The 15801-nt window shown below is 36.6% G+C and overlaps 1 protein-coding gene across 3 annotated transcripts in view; it reads left to right on the forward strand.

Moving 5' to 3' along the window:
- Nucleotides 1-14383, forward strand: part of SNTG2 (syntrophin gamma 2) — a 260833-nt gene extending 246450 nt beyond the window's left edge. For 2 of the 3 annotated variants that reach the window (XM_065835059.2, XM_071807028.1), the window contains one exon: nucleotides 6373-14383. In XM_065835059.2, the coding sequence (XP_065691131.1) occupies nucleotides 6373-6504 (132 nt within the window). In that variant the 3' untranslated portion in view covers nucleotides 6505-14383. Of the gene's footprint in view, nucleotides 1-3596; nucleotides 3669-6372 lie in introns of those variants that run through there. The other variant, XM_071807027.1, reaches the window with a different exon arrangement.
- The last annotated feature ends 1418 nt before the right edge of the window (nucleotides 14384-15801 follow it).

Consider the following 15801-nt stretch of genomic DNA (forward strand, 5'->3'; position numbering starts at 1 on the left):
TGCACATTTATCTGAGTGCTTTCAGTATTCTTTCTTCACTGACTTGAAGCCTCAGCTCTTCTGTAATTTCACAGTGGTACAGTGGAATAATGTGGTCTGAATTTGCAGTTTTGCAGCAAATCCTGTTCTCTTTAGAACAGGAAAACTTCAGGGAAGTGATCAAGGACAGGTCAGTAACCATATTTACTATATTCACCTGAGAGGATATTTATTGCATATAAGTACTGTCAAGAGATATGGCAAATTAAGGAGAGCACAAGCAAAGCTCTCTCTTTACAGCAACAATAATCTCTAGCATCAGTAAACCATAATCTAGCACTCAAGCCCTTCTGTATTTTTATTAACATGGGTCTTCTGTTGCTGAAGTCTGGAAGTTTACTAATGAACATCTTGTAGTGCTTGATCATTTGCAAGATGATGGTAGATAAGAGTTAAGATATTGCCTGCCTGTGTGACAGTATTGAACAGTCTGATTGTTGTTGGAAATTGATTTTAATATTTGCTGGAATAGGTGAATTTATTTGGCTGCTCCTAGAAAGACTTTTTTCAAATGGATTTCTTGTGCATTAGCAAATTTTGCATGTGCCAAGGCAACATTTAAAAGTGTTCCTGATTTAGCAGCAGACAATGTCTTTTGGAATCACCAAGCTGAAAGTGAAAAACCACCTGAATCTTCCAGATCCCTGTATGACACTGTTACCAGACTTAAGTAAACCAATAAAGTGGCAATTCATCTGGCACTGCATGTTGGCATCATGGACCTGGTTCTTATGTTTGCAGAGTAAGAGCAAAATCTAACTTGTCCTTCTTTCTTTGTGCAAATGACAGTCACAAAGAGGAGGGCAAATAAAAGTTTATAGCTGAAGAAGCTTTCATACCCTAGCTGATGATTTATCTTTGTGTGTTTATAACAGTCTTAACAAGCTGTGTAATACTGATACATTTGTTCTTCTCAACCATGATATGGCAACCAAGCCCTGGTATACTTGCTGAGATAGAAAGCTGAATTTTAATTTCCTTTCCCTTTTTGACTTCCATGGGGATTGGAGCTAAAACCTAGATATCTTTATCTGTTCTTTTTTTACAAAAGATATGGTTATTATTTCAAACTGATTGAAATAATATGCTGAAGAAGATTGTAGTAATAGTTGTGCTCTTGTCAACAACTAATAAACAGTATCTGTCAGTGTCTCCATTATCTGCCTTTTATGTGAAACAGGCTCATGTCTTGTTCAAACAGTGATTCAACAGCTCTTAGAAGTAATCAATAAAATTAAGTGTGTGCGTGGTAATGATGCAACAGGCCTGTCAAGCTCTTTATGATATGTAATAAATCCAGCTCTCATAGGTGGTAGACAAAACAAGAACATATATTTTTCTTACTTGACTGCGCACATATAGTGATTGAGGTCAGTGTAGTGTGCACATTTTTTATATTCTCAGGACCAGCAGGCAGTTTCACAGTCTTGTCCTCCCACTGCTTTAATTCAATCTTTTATTCTCTTGTTGTCTTCCTTCTAGTGCCTTCATTGTACTTAATTCACTTACTAGGATACATATAGTAAACTGAAATAGCTTTGTTTATTGAAATATTAGACATGCACAGATTATTTTAATTACACCAAAAATAAACTGACGATCTTAACTAAAGAAAAAAGCAGCAGTCGCAGATAAGGTAAGCAGAAGGATGGTGTTAGATGATATAGAGCAAAACTATCACTCAGTCATCTGCCTGGCTGGGTATGTAATGGAAATAAATGTTTCTTTAAAAATTAAAAAAAAAAAAAATCATCAGAACAATCCATCTGTTTGAAAGAAGTGTCATTCATGTTATTTTCTAGGAAAAAAATCACATTACATTCTAAACTTGAAGAGACCAACTTTCCACCATTAAAACCATATTCAAGATAGTCTCCTGCTAAGAGACACATTGCATCCATGCATTTCCCCAAGCCAGAAGGCCATACCTATCTTTTACCCAATCCATATTTCCAAATTAACACCCAGTCCTCTTCCCCTTTCCCTGTTGTAAACTGCATGCAAGCTAAATACACCACTGGGACACCAGTTCTCTGAGCAAGGTCTACCCTGAGCCTGCATAAATCTGAACCCCAACTTCTGCTTTGCATCTGTATCTGACCAGCCAGCTTCAGGATTGTGAAGGTAGCGCCAAAATCAGATATCCTGAGCACCACAGCCTCACCCCCATTTGTGGTGTCCTCTGTCAAATGCTATTGTGATCATCTGCATTTCTGGGAGCTTCTGGGGCATGAGGCTTCAGGTGAAGTCCACCTCTCTGATACTACCATAGCTGACCACATCTAACCGAGCCCTGCAGGAGAACACCTCCAGATTTATGCTCCTCTTTTATGATTCCAGATGATCACTCATCCCCACAGATAACCTGACATAAAATAGTGAAGACATGACAGAGCATGAGGGAAGCAAACCAACTGGTAAACTGCATGAGGAGTGCTTGGATGCCTCCTATTTGGCTACCCAGTTCTATAACAACTTCAAAAACTAGCACCACTCTTGAAAATAATCTTCTGATTGAGGGACGTGCAGTATTAACTGGAGAAACAAAGTGTTGTCTGCACATGAAACATAGGTTTAGCAATACTGCCCTCTTTCAACAACTATTGTTAGCATTCAAAAGATCAGTCACAACAGATGAGACATCTTCTCTCGGATATGCAAGAGAGACTATTGCAGTTTGATCGTCCTCTGAACTGTGATAGAGAGTGCTGCAGTAGGGACATGGGGAAGGACCGACTCTCGGTGACGAGACATTCCTGTCTTTTTTCTTATCCCAAAACTCTTCATGTAACATTGTTAGAGCAGTCTGAAATCCTGCCTACAATCTGTGTTAGGTTACCTTTGATTGCTTATCTTGATAAACATGTATAGATTAGTAAGACTAGAGAAATGAAAAACTCTTTTCTCTCAACTGGTTTGGCTGCATTCAGTGAGTGTATTCAATGTCAGAATAGCCAGAAACTGAAGTGAAATTGCTGGATTATTTCTGTTGATTTTGGAGCAAATCCAAGATTAATGGAGTAGGTTTATATTTTAGAATGTATTGTTTTTAAAGACAGTGATTCAGGAGATGTAGACCTTTGACTTGAGCCAAGAACTTATACAGAATCATATATTGAGGCCTATAATATTTCAGGAATAATCATGAGTGTGTATTTAATTTTAGTTTTACAAAAATTAGACAATGAGGGTTAAACAATGGCACTATTTTTTAAAAATTATTTATATTAATTTTATATTAATTTTACAGTAGACATCTACTGTCATTAAAATATATTTTAAGAAACTTATCTCCATACTTGCTTCATAACTATGAATCCAAATAGAAAAAGTAGATTTTTTTTTTTTTAATGCATCAAAAAATCAGAATAAAGATAACATGGTCTTAAATTTGTCAAAGGATTTTAACCACATTCGCACTTCATTTTTCTTTCACAACAAGATCTAATTTTGAGTGTGAGACCCAAATTATTACTTCAACAACCAAATGCGTTTTATTGCCAATTACCTAAGTGCTTAGTTTGATACAAGTTCTCAAGAGATTTTCCTTCTTTTAGGATAATGATTTCTTAATTTGTTGACTAGCAAGTATGCAAAAGCAGAAGTATGGGAGCATTTTTCCTCTTCCCTCAGTTTCACCTTATTTCTCCTTATTTAACCAGGTATGAATGATAAGAAATAGTACATTCTGCTTATCAGCTATATTGGCTTATGCTCCTATTTTTTTAATTAGGAGTGTTTTGTTTATGCTGTCCTTTTGTAATTTTGCAAGTGTCAGTTTGTAATTTCCATTAGATACTGAATTATAATAATCTGTTTTAAAGTGCTTATTACTTCAACTGTTGAAATGAAAAATGGCTATGCATTGTTTTTTAATTCATCTATTTTTTATTGGAAAGTTGTCAGAAAACCAGTGGGTAATTTCAGAGGATAATTTTTGAACTAATTTCATTTATGTTAACACATTCTCAAAGCTGTTTGAGAAATTCTTGTGTTTCCAGGTTCTGGAAGGAGTTTAACTTTGCTTGTCTGACGATGACCCACTCAAGACAGATTGTTACACACATCTAAAAACTTGTGATAAACATATTCTTTGCAGGAGCAAGGGGCTGAAAGCACTGTTCTCTTAGACTTCGGTGTGCACTGAGCAAGCACTGTGAGGAGGACAGCTTATTGCCAAAACTTTCTCTGTTCTAAGACTACCATGTCTGGCAGGTCTTTCTCTGCAGTTTTTGTGGATGTTTCGTAGAAGATAAACCCATTTGTAAGGCCTGTTAAACCACGTGAAAAGTGTACCTTGGGAGCTTGTCAAATATCATTCTATTACTCTTGCTGTACAGTAATGCTGCTTATTGTCACTCTCTGCTGAAGAGAGTAGATGGTAACAGAAAATTACATTTGTCTGGGAACAATAAATTTGCTTAGTGGGAAATAAAATCCCTGAGACAATAAAATATATATCTGCCTGAGGATGTAAAGAAACTGTGCACAATTTTTTTTTTTTTAAATCAGTAGAATTTCATCATCATGAAGTAGAACCCTCAGATACTGTCAGCATGTAATGGTTTCTTTCTGTCATTCCTTGTTTCTCTTTTCCTTTGCTGCTCCTTGCTGCTTACTGACTTTCTCTACTCCAGCATGGCTCCTCCACAGCTTGTGGTCCCTTTGGGGGTGTTACCTGTTCTGCCATGGAACACCTCCTGTTGCTCTGACCTTGTTGCCTTTTTTGGGCATTTACTGCCCTTTCTTAAATACATTTTCCCCAAGGCCCCACCACCTCAGCTGGGGGTCTCAGCCGTGCCCTGTGATGGGTGGAACCGGCTGTGTCCAACACAGAACAGCTCCAGCCTTTCCTCACAGAGACCTCCTGCAACCCTACCCCCACTATCAAACATTTCCCACTTATGCCCAATAAAGGGTCACAAAATAATGCCCCACAAATACTAGTGAACAATTTAAGACATTCTTTAGTAGTGAGCTTTTCCTGAATAGTAACCTTGAATTCCAGGTATTCTGTTTGAGGCAGTTTTCTTGAGAAGATACCATAAAATACTATGACAGGAAAAACAGAAGTCCAGTGCCTTGCTTTTTGTTTAAAGGCAAACATACAGAGTGTGCCTCGATAAACTACTATTTAGCTGAAAACAATTTTCTTCCCAAAACAATAAGTTTCCCACATGTTCCCACAATATATTTACAAGCTGCAGACTTCACAAATAGTAGTATCATGTAAATTGAACAAGTCTGTTATATTATATTTTTTGTAATTGTGGCAGAATATCACTCCTTTTCTGTCTGGGGAGATTAGGAAAAAGAATCATAGAATCGTAGAATTGTTTAGGTTGGAAAAGACCTCTAAGAGCATCAAGTCCAACTGTTAACCTAATGCTGCCAAGTCCACCTCTAATCCACATCCCTAAGAGCCTCATCTTCGCATCTTTTAAACACCTCCAGGGATGGTGACTTCCCTGGGCAGCCTGTTCCAATGTCTGACAACCCCTTCCGTGAATAAGTTTTTCCTAATATCCAATCTAAACCTCCTCTGGTGCAACTTGAGGCCATTTCCTCTCATTCTATCGCTTGTTACTTGGAAGAAGAGAACACCACCCTCTATGCTACAGCCTCCTTTCAGGTAGTTGTAGACAGTGATAAGGTCTCCCCTCAGCCTCCTTTTCTCCAGGCTAAACAGCCCCAGCTCCCTCAGCCACCCTCTCATAAGACTTGTTCTCTAAACCCTAATTTAACTGGTACACAGAAGATGAAATGTGTTACAAAAAGTCAAGGGAATCTGAGAACTGGTTGGGAGGAACTCTGCCTTTCTTTGTGAATTAGGACAGATGAATTTCATACCCAACCATATTTCTCTGTGCAGGCTGTGGTGTGACTCTAACCTGCCTTTGGCCTCCCATCTTGCTTATCTGATTCTCCTTCAAAGGCTGCCGAGAATGAGTCCTCCTCACCCTCCTTGGCTGTGACTTGACACCGCATCATCCTCAAAAATCCTCGACTTATCAAATATTTTAAATGTGTTGTGATACCTGAATGTTCTTGCAAGTTGAATGTTTTCATTGACCAAGCTGAGTTAAATGTAAACAATAAAATAGCACAAAATGAAAACTAAATTGACATGCAGCACTGCCAGTGAACGAGTTATGGATCTACATCTTTTATTCCAAACACTTATAACTTTATAGCTCCCTATAAAGATTCAGATTTTTATTTAAAGTCCATTGTTGTTTGCTGACTAGTCTGTTCTGTACTTATGTAAAATGTTTATAAACCTGAATATAAATTCACATTTTCTCTTTTTTTTTCTCTTACTTCCTCTTTCAGGAACTTGAATTTCAGGATCTGACGGCAGTTTTGCACTGTATTCACTCCTTTATAGCAGCAAAAGTGGCATCAGTGGATCCACTATTCATAGACAGTCAGAGTATTGCGAGAAAATATATGTACAGTAACTGATATCAGATTATATGTTGTGACTATGGAAAACAAATTATTTTCTTAAAGAAAGTAGTTATTTCATGCACAATATTGCAACTTCGTGATTTTATAAGGAGTCTATAGTTGTGTTAACTGTAACATTAAGAGTTTTCACAATCCGTTAAACATTTTGAATCAATAAGTTAACTAATACTAAGCCAAACTGAATCAGTTTGTCATCTTCAGCACTTATCTAAAATTCTAAGTGAATATTTATTCAATAATATTTGTGGTATCATTTTGATTTCTGCTGTCATGGTCATACATACTCCCTCTTATTAGCCAGAAATGTGGAGTAACATTTGAAAAGTGTGTATCCAAAATTTGACCTCCAGGTCTGTTTGAAAAATGCTGGACTCACAGACAGTTTCTACAGCCTTTGCTGTAGAAAAGATCTAATTACTGAAGACAACTACTGTAGGAATTGAACTTTTATCTTGTTTCTATATGTTTGAAAAATTATAGTTCCATGGTACAGCTCTTCTGAGGCCTGAGAGTTTTGCTCTGGCAAAACGCTGAGTACTCTGTTTCAGACTAAGGAAAAGACTTAAGCACACACTTGACTCTAAGCATATTAAGTGGCCCCGGTGTATGCACCAGGTAATGTGAAGTATGTATTTAAATATCATGGTAGATCAACTGAAGAGCTTTAGTCTCTACTAAAAAGCCTCAGTTTTAAAAAACTTACCATAGGGTTTTCTTATCTATTAAGGCTTCTACAAATCCTTTATTGACTCATAGATTGGCTTGACACTGTCCTTTGATGTGTTGCTCTGTGTGGCTGAGAACAGCTTATTTAAAGAACAGCTTTTGTTTGGAGGAGGATGCTCCCACTATAGGGTGAACATAACAAAACATAAAGACTTTTTTTTCTTTTTCCTACAGCTCTAACCCTGACTTATACACAAGTGAAGTGGGTTTTGTCCTTGCTAAGGAAATAATATGGTTCCACTTTTCACATACTCCTAACCTTCCTTCTGAAATCATCTTCTGATATACACAGACAATAGTTCCTGCTATGGAAAAAATCATATAAAAGGAAAACATTTAATCTTAGTTCATATTCTCTGTAAGTAATACCAAATATTGCCGGTTTCTGTGATAGAAGTCTCAGTTGTTCTCAAGTGCAGTTTTGAGGCAGCATCAGTTTGGTTTGGTTTTTTTGGTTTTTCGTTTTTTTGGTGGTTTTTTTTTTAGAAAATAAAACAATTGAAAAATCAAGCAAGAAGAATATTCTAAATAGATAAAATGAATATAGAGCAAATTCATATAATCATTTAGGTTGGAAAAGACCTTTAAGATCATAGAATCATAGGATGTCCTGAGTTGGAAGGGACCCACAAGGATCATTGAGTCCAACTCCTGTCCCTGCATATGACAACCCCACAGTTCACACCATGTGTCTGAGGGTGTTGTCCAGTCTCTCCTTGAACACTGTCAGGCTTGGGGCTGTGACACCTCCCTGGGGAGCCTGCTCCAGTGCTGCATCACCCTCTGGGTGAAGAAACTTTTCCTAATGTTCAACCATTGAGTCAAAGTCCTCCCTAAATTTTAGGAGTCTAGTAAAGTGTTCTGCTAAAATAAAAGGCTGAAGTTACTGTATCCTAAGGAAAAGAGGTAGGTGCCTTTAAAAACTCTCAGTTGAGGAGTGGGTTTACGTAACTTCAGTGCTTAAACTGAGTCAGAGAAATTCCCCCCCTCAGGTACTAAGGTAGGTAACTGTCTTGGCAGGCTGCAATGGGGCCTCAGGCACTTACTTTAAATGGGTGATTATCTGTCCACCTACAGCCTAGGCACAAGTGCCTAAAGTAGGTGATTTGATCCTACCATAAGGACTACCTGTTGCCAAGTGTTATCCACAGAGAAATTAACTTTTAAAGTAGGGACTCTGCAATTCCAGTGTTGTTTGTGGTTCTAATGTTTGCAAGGAGGCATAGTAGGAGTGCTAACTCCTGTTACAATAGTTAGCAAAATTAAGAAATATTTTTATTAATTGTAAATAAATATTTATAGGTATTATAGTATTTTTTTAAAAAATATTATCTCCATTTTATATTACATTTTAAAAAGAAAAAAAAGTCTTTCTCCAACGTGCTTTTGTTCAAAATGTTTCATTTACTTTTCAGCTTCCTGTTTTATTTTTAGCTCTTCGTATTTACTGAGATTTTGACATTCAAAAAATTATAGCATTAAAATTAGAATAGCTTTCTTACAATCAGTTCTCAGTTATTAACAGGAACAATTACAAGTGACTGGGTGTCTGTATGATGGAGAATAATGGAATTCCTTCATTTTTGTTTTTCTGCTGTTTTCTCAAATACGAAGTTCAACACTGATGTGGAACAGTAAAAAACTGTAACAACCAGTACTGAACTGATAATCCAGTCAGGCCTCTAGACTTAACGTTTTAAGAATCATGTGATTAAAAACACAGCATATCTCCCCAAATACTGTAAATAAAAACTTAAAGCAAATTAAGCTTAGTTTATTAAAAAAAATCTTCTATTTCTACCAAAAAGTTCTGCAATTCAAAACCAACTTTTTTTTTTTTTGCAAGAGAAGCTGGATATTGCACATTTTCATTAGCCACCCTCAGAATTGTTATATGAAGTCGCTTATACTGATTTGAAGTAATTCTGTTATTTGTTTCTTGAAATTTCTAAATTCTTTTGGTCTTCTGGTGAGCTACGCTCTCCACCATTTTTGCAAGACAGCAGTTTTCTTCTGGTCTGTCCAAATCAGATAGGAATATTAGAGAAAAAATTCTTATGAATTCACTCTCTGGATTTTAGAGTTGTGTTTTAGAAATAATTCTTCAAACATATTTTTAATGAGGAACCTGCAGATTCTTGTTAGCTCACTTGCTTTTTCCTTCCTTTCACATTCTGCAATAATCTCAAAGTGAGGATTAAAGGACAGCCTTCTGGGGAAGCTCCCAGAGCCTGGGAAAAGCTTAACAGACTGCTGGTTACTCAGACATTGTATGGGTTGTATATAACTATCATAGCACCTTGCATTTTTTTGTAATTCTCTTAATAGAATCACATATACCTCATGTGAAAATGTTGTGCTTCCAATTTGTTTGGTTGCTTATGTTCATTTGTTACTTTTTTTTTTTTTATTGTCAGTAAAACACATCGTTTTATTATTGTCTTCAGAGTGTGTGTCATATAACTTGTATATATTTTTCACATTTAAAGATCTTTCTTGAGTATTTACACAAGTTTTCAGCTCAATAAAGACCGTGAAATAGTAGGATTCACAAACCTAAATAGATCTGCTGCTAGGTAGATACCTTCAACAGACACCCCTCGGGAATTCCACCCTGAGGCAGAGGACAGATGCTTCGTGGTGACTGGACAGCTAGAATGTCAAATATTTAATTGCTAATCAAAACAGAAAACAAAATTTAATATGCTTTGTTACATACTTGGGATATATTAAAGTTTAGTCTTAGTGTCTCATTATTCAGTTGTGGATAGTTTTCCTTTTTTTTTTTCTAGGGTGACAAAGTGGTACCAGAATTTAATAAGGGGTAGGAGGAGAGAGGCATTTCCTACAGCTGGGGAAAGAAGCATAAAAACTGAGGGCTAGAAAATTGTGCACCATCACAAAATCAAGATAGCCACGCATGACTAGAAACACAATAAAACAGGGATAATTTCTATATGTCCAGATCATCTTTATGTCTTTAATTTAAACTTGGTTAAAAGTCTGAAAATAATGCCATTTGCAAACATGATTTAGAGCAAATAGGTAGTACCATTGATTTAAATCAGAGTAAGGGTCATCAGCGACATATAAATTAAGGAGTGGAACAGCATGGGCTTGAGCAGTGGAACGGAATCATACTATTGATTTATTAAAATAGTTTCTGGCATTCTTTGCTCTGCAGTCATTAAAATCTGCAGAAAAAATCCTGTGCACAGTTATAAGGTAGAGTCAGGTCAGGTCTGTTTCCAGTGAGTGGCTTAGTTGTGCTTCCCTCTTTAAAACGCCCCAGAGTTTAATAGAGGGGATGTGGCCAGAACCTGCCAGATGTCCTCAGGGATAGAAAACAGGCCATGACAATTTTAGTTACAAATTTAGATGTTGCCAGAGAGTCTCACTGACTTTGGTGGAGGCAGGATCTCAGCTCTTGTATCTGGCCTTTTATTATTTAATTTTTATTTTTGCTTATAGTCATAAAGTATAATATTGAGGATGTGCTGATCCAAAGCTCAAGCTTTGGAAATCTGACTTAATTCTTTTCTCACTATGGTCTTAGAAAAAGTATTTAAAAGTGATTTCCACTCTTTTGCCAGTGCACCTGAAGCTTAAACAAGAATTTTTTTGAGGTGAAGGGCTAAACTCTGACAAACTTTGCAACTGTAATTCTGAAATCCTGTCTTATATCTGTACTCCATTAATTTGTAAGTAACTTCACACAGGTCATGCCTTTTCCACAAAACCTTTAATGTGAAGTCTGGTCTTTGTAGTGCCATAAGCAGTGTTTTAAATGCCTGAATTTCTTTTCAAGTACATTTACATAACTGCTTCTACTAAAATACTGTCAGTATTTTCTAACACCTCCCCACATGCCTGAATATCTCCTCTGTCACAGTGTTTGAGGTGGGGTGTGTGCAATGGCAATATGATTTTTCTGTTTTTGTTGACTGCTGTGGTTGATTTTTGGTTTAATATAGTTAGGCCTAGTCCTTCATGAAGCTTTTGAGGGCAGAGAGGCTGAATGTTAGAAAGGAAACCCTTTCCTCCATGCTCTCATGACAGGCAAAGAGAAGTCACTGATGATTTCTGTTCCTCTTTGCAATGCATGAAAACTGGACCAAAACACTGCAAGAATGGAAGCAGAAGAGGGATGGACAAACAGAGTGTGCAATCTTAAAATCCTCATTTCTTAGGCATGCAAGATAGAAGTGCCTATCATTCTTAAAATTTCATACAGAAATTCTTCTTTCAATGTGGTTCTCTTACTTTAAATTGCTGTTCATTGAGTAACAGTTAATGAATAGGAAAAATATTTCAAAGAAAATAATGAAAAATGCATCATCTAATCATGTATTTTGTTTCTTAACCTTTGATTCAAAAATGTTTAGGTACTTTTGTGTTGAAGCATGTAGAGAAGAGATTATCTTATGTGAAGTAAAAGACCTTGTAGTAAGTTATTAGAAAGTACAAAAGGGATTTGTGTAGCATGCAAGATGAAATTGAAGATGTATTCTAATCTGATTCAGCTAGAAAAATTTTGCAAGTAAAATCTTTTCATTAAATCTGAAGTTATTAAATTCCCTGGATTTGAGCCACAATCTACTGCTGTTGTAGGTCTTAGTGACTTAAACAGGACCTAACATGAAAAAATACAAAAAGATACACGACTTTAAATACTCTACAAGGAAAGAAAAATGTTTTTCTAATATCCCCTTGATGCACAGCTGCCTACATTGTCAGTAAAAGGATTCACTCCTACAGAAAAAAAATTGCTGACTTTTCAGTAAGGAATCAAACTCCAACTATTTGGACTGAAAGCTGTAATCTTTGTATTTGAAAAGGCTGCCGTGGTGCCCTGTAAGAGCTGCAGTTATGCAGGTTTTCAGAGCTCTAGTGTAGATGTATCACAGACGCTTTTCTTCTGTGCAAAAAATTGATCTGTTGTGCAAGTCTATGCTACATTGGGAACTGCCAGGGGTAGAAGTGTCTCAGCTGCATAGATCTGCAGAATTACCAGGCAGCCAAGCAGGGTAATGTAAATGTAAAAACTTTATTTTTCTTTCCTGGTTACAAATTATTCTTGGAACATTATTTCTGTTTTCTGTATTTCTAGGCTAGGTAGCTGCCAGGTTTTTACATATCTCTAAATCCTCAAATGTCATGGAAACATCCTGTTTGATGCTTATTAATAAATTAATGTGAAAATTAGGCATACAGTCTATGTTTATCAGCTGGTCTGAACTGTCTAACTGGTGCAAAGAAACTGGCAGTTCCAAGGAGTACTTTACTCCCTCCTGCACGAGTTGGCTAAAACCAGGGAATTGAATCACGTTCTGAAGCATCAGTTTTCTTTCTGCATCAAGTAGCCTGGGTTTTCCTATGCTATAACATGCTTTTTTTGACACCTCAATTTTGCATAGATAGCCTTAGTGTCAGATTCATACACTAATACAATAAAAAGTAGCAATCATGAGGCATGTTGGAGGATTGTGAGAAAAAATTAAAACAATCCTGAAGTGAATGGGGTGAATCAGAAGTCTGTCATCCCCTTAAACAGGCAGGGGCGGGGGAAGTCTATTTTTCCAGCAAGCAGTTACTACAATTTCTAAAATGAGCAGTAGAAAACGTATTTATTTGTAGATGGGTTCTATGTCCTAAGGGATACACTGACTCTTGGAACGTCAAGCTACTCATGAAAATAAATATTAGAGATTTTCCACTGTGTCTTTAAACACTTTATTCAATTAACATTCAGAACCGAGCTAAATTACTGCCCTTTAGTATACCCTATAACATCAATAAGCAGAGTACATAATCAGCTCACTGTTTTCTCTTTGCACAGAAGCTGGACAAGTATTCCCCAGCTGAGTTGATATGAATATTTAACTGGTTTTAAGGATAAGACTTTCCTGTGTTTTAAAGCAGAAATCCTTTACTGAACCAATGTGTTTAGTCAGATTATTTTATTGTTGGATAAAACTAGAAAAAAATCCTGTTCCTTAAATGTTTCTTACCAGGATTTGGAGACATGCTATGATTTGCATTTGTCTTGTACTCTAGCTATATTCAATATTATGAAGAATGTTCAGAATAAAGGTAGCAGTTTTCCCATCTGCCTGCTACCAAAAGCACCGTGGCTTCCACAAAAGCCCCAGCACTTACTATATAGTAGCACATAATGCACTTGCTGTACAAGATATACTAATGCTTTTGTGCAATGCAAATGGGGAAATACATGTGGTCAGAGAGAAGCAGAAAACTTAGTAACATGGAAACAGCTGCAGGGTTGAATGTCAAAGGCATTTCTGGGCTTCAGGTTTTTGTGACAGTCAATCATATTTTTATCATACATATGAAAAGGATGTGAACAAGGTTTCTCTGCTTTATCAATAAGATCTTTTCCTGATTTTCCTCCTGGAAAAACTTATATCATACTTCATTTTTGTCTAGTGTATTCTAGCAGGCACAGCAGTGCGGTACATCTTTCCCTTTGCGAATTAGTGTACATCCCCCAACAATAGATGCCTTCTCAGCAGCAGTAAATCCATTTATATGGCATGCTCTCTTATGATTTTACTTCGTCTAACTAAGAGACATGTAAGCATTCTGGGTTTTTTATACTTTCTGTATCTAAATAGCTTTGCCAACCAAAATCCACTGGTTCTTTGCACTCAGAATTGCTTAGTTCCTTTGCCTTCAGATGAAATGTGCTCCTAGTTTGACATGACTGATATTTTATTTCCTAATATATAGGCAAGTAGGCAAGGTATATGTGTTTTTGTTGGGTTTTTTTTAATGTAATGGTAATTTTAATAAGCACAGTGTTTTCTCTACCATCCACAGCTGCACAACTATACCAACAATGCTTGCAAATATATTTTGTCTGAAAGAACCTGTATGTTAAACTGTGTATAATAGGGGCTCCCATTTTTCCTTAATGCTTGCTAATCAATTGCTTCAAGTTTGGTGGTGCATCTTTTTCTGTGATAACGTTACCCTTCGATTTGTCACGCCACTTCACATTTTTTTCAAGCTCATTTTTCTGAAAGATTATATGTTGTGTTCATTTGTTGTAGCTCTTTCAAAAAAATCAATCAACCTTTGTTCTTTTATAGTAACATTCTCATCATCTCTTGGTCTGAAAAAACGCAACTGTCTAAAAAAAAAAAATCTATGTAGTTGTTCTCAAACAATTTGCTTCATTGATATTATTTTTATTTCTCTCTTCTTTGACCAAAAAAAAAAAAAAAGAGAAGAAATTTTATGTTTGGGATTTTTAGTGCTATCTTCCATCCCACTCTTCTTTTTCCCACATTCCTTTTTTTTTTAATTTGACATTCAAAGTGGACCAAACATTTTCTAGAAAATAAATTGGACAAATTATGTCTCTGTGACATGAAAACGTTCCCTCCAAAATCAAATGTTAGGACTTCAAATTGTATGAAGGAAAAAAAAAAGAGTTACATAGGGCAAGTCAATGTTCACTATTCCTCAACACCACAGAGTGTGGGAGCTGCCAGAACTGGCAATCTATGTACTTTAATTATTTTGAACTCCAAATAAAATTGAAACCAAGGGAATGGGCATTTCATTAAATATTGTAAAAACTAGGAACATTTTTGTAGCATAAGGAACAGAGAATATTCCAGTATCAGACACGTAGTTTCATTATATTAAGGTGTTTTCATTATATTAAGTTGTTATGCGAGCCATAAGAACTACCATTTTCTGCCTGACTAAGATTTGCATAACCCAGAAAATCCAGGGACCAGTATCAAATGCTTTGGAAGGAGTTTCCCAGACTATTCAACTCTTCAAAAAATCTCATGTGTAGAGGGACCTCTTATCCCCATCATTTTAAAGCACCATATACCAGATTTCTAAAAGCTGATCTTGAGCACCTGACTACAACCCAACACTATTCACTCTGTGCTATTTGCATTCTGTTTGCAGACTGCCTGTAGGATTTGCCAACAAAGAGCAACCTCCAGCTTACAAAAAATAACAAAATGATGTATTTAAAACACCCACCAAAAGGATACATAACTAGGAACCAGGGTAAGGTGTGGATGAAACTGTAGTTCCTCTGTGAACTGTGGTTAGTGACAACATCCCAGACCAGACTCTGGGCTGTTAAATGTCCCTAGAGATTCATTCCAAGCCAGATGGGGAGGCAGATCCATAACCATCTCCCTGCTGGCTACGAGCAGATCCTGCAAGGGAGAAAAGATCTTGCTATTGTAGTGTTAGTTGTGATTAGACTCCTCCAAAAGGACCTAATATTTAAAATTGCTAAATATGCAACCATCTACTCACTGCAGGTACTCACTTTGAATTCTTAGACCTTTGCAGTTGTTTACTCAGCGTGTTTAATTTAATATCTGCAGCAGGCTGGGAGTGTGCATACAGATGATTGCTGTGCCTCAGCTGCTGAGCACAAGTCATTAAGCCCTAATAGCTTGGTTACCTGTAGTTGTTTACCTGTGAAGCTATCTTTTGACTTTTCAGGTCAAATAGCTTAGCCCCACTGGAAATGTGCTTCAGTGTTGGGTTTGAAACTAAATTAAG

The sequence above is a fragment of the Patagioenas fasciata genome, chromosome 3, assembly GCF_037038585.1.
Source record: "Patagioenas fasciata isolate bPatFas1 chromosome 3, bPatFas1.hap1, whole genome shotgun sequence".
Classification (NCBI taxonomy): Eukaryota; Metazoa; Chordata; class Aves; order Columbiformes; family Columbidae; genus Patagioenas; species Patagioenas fasciata.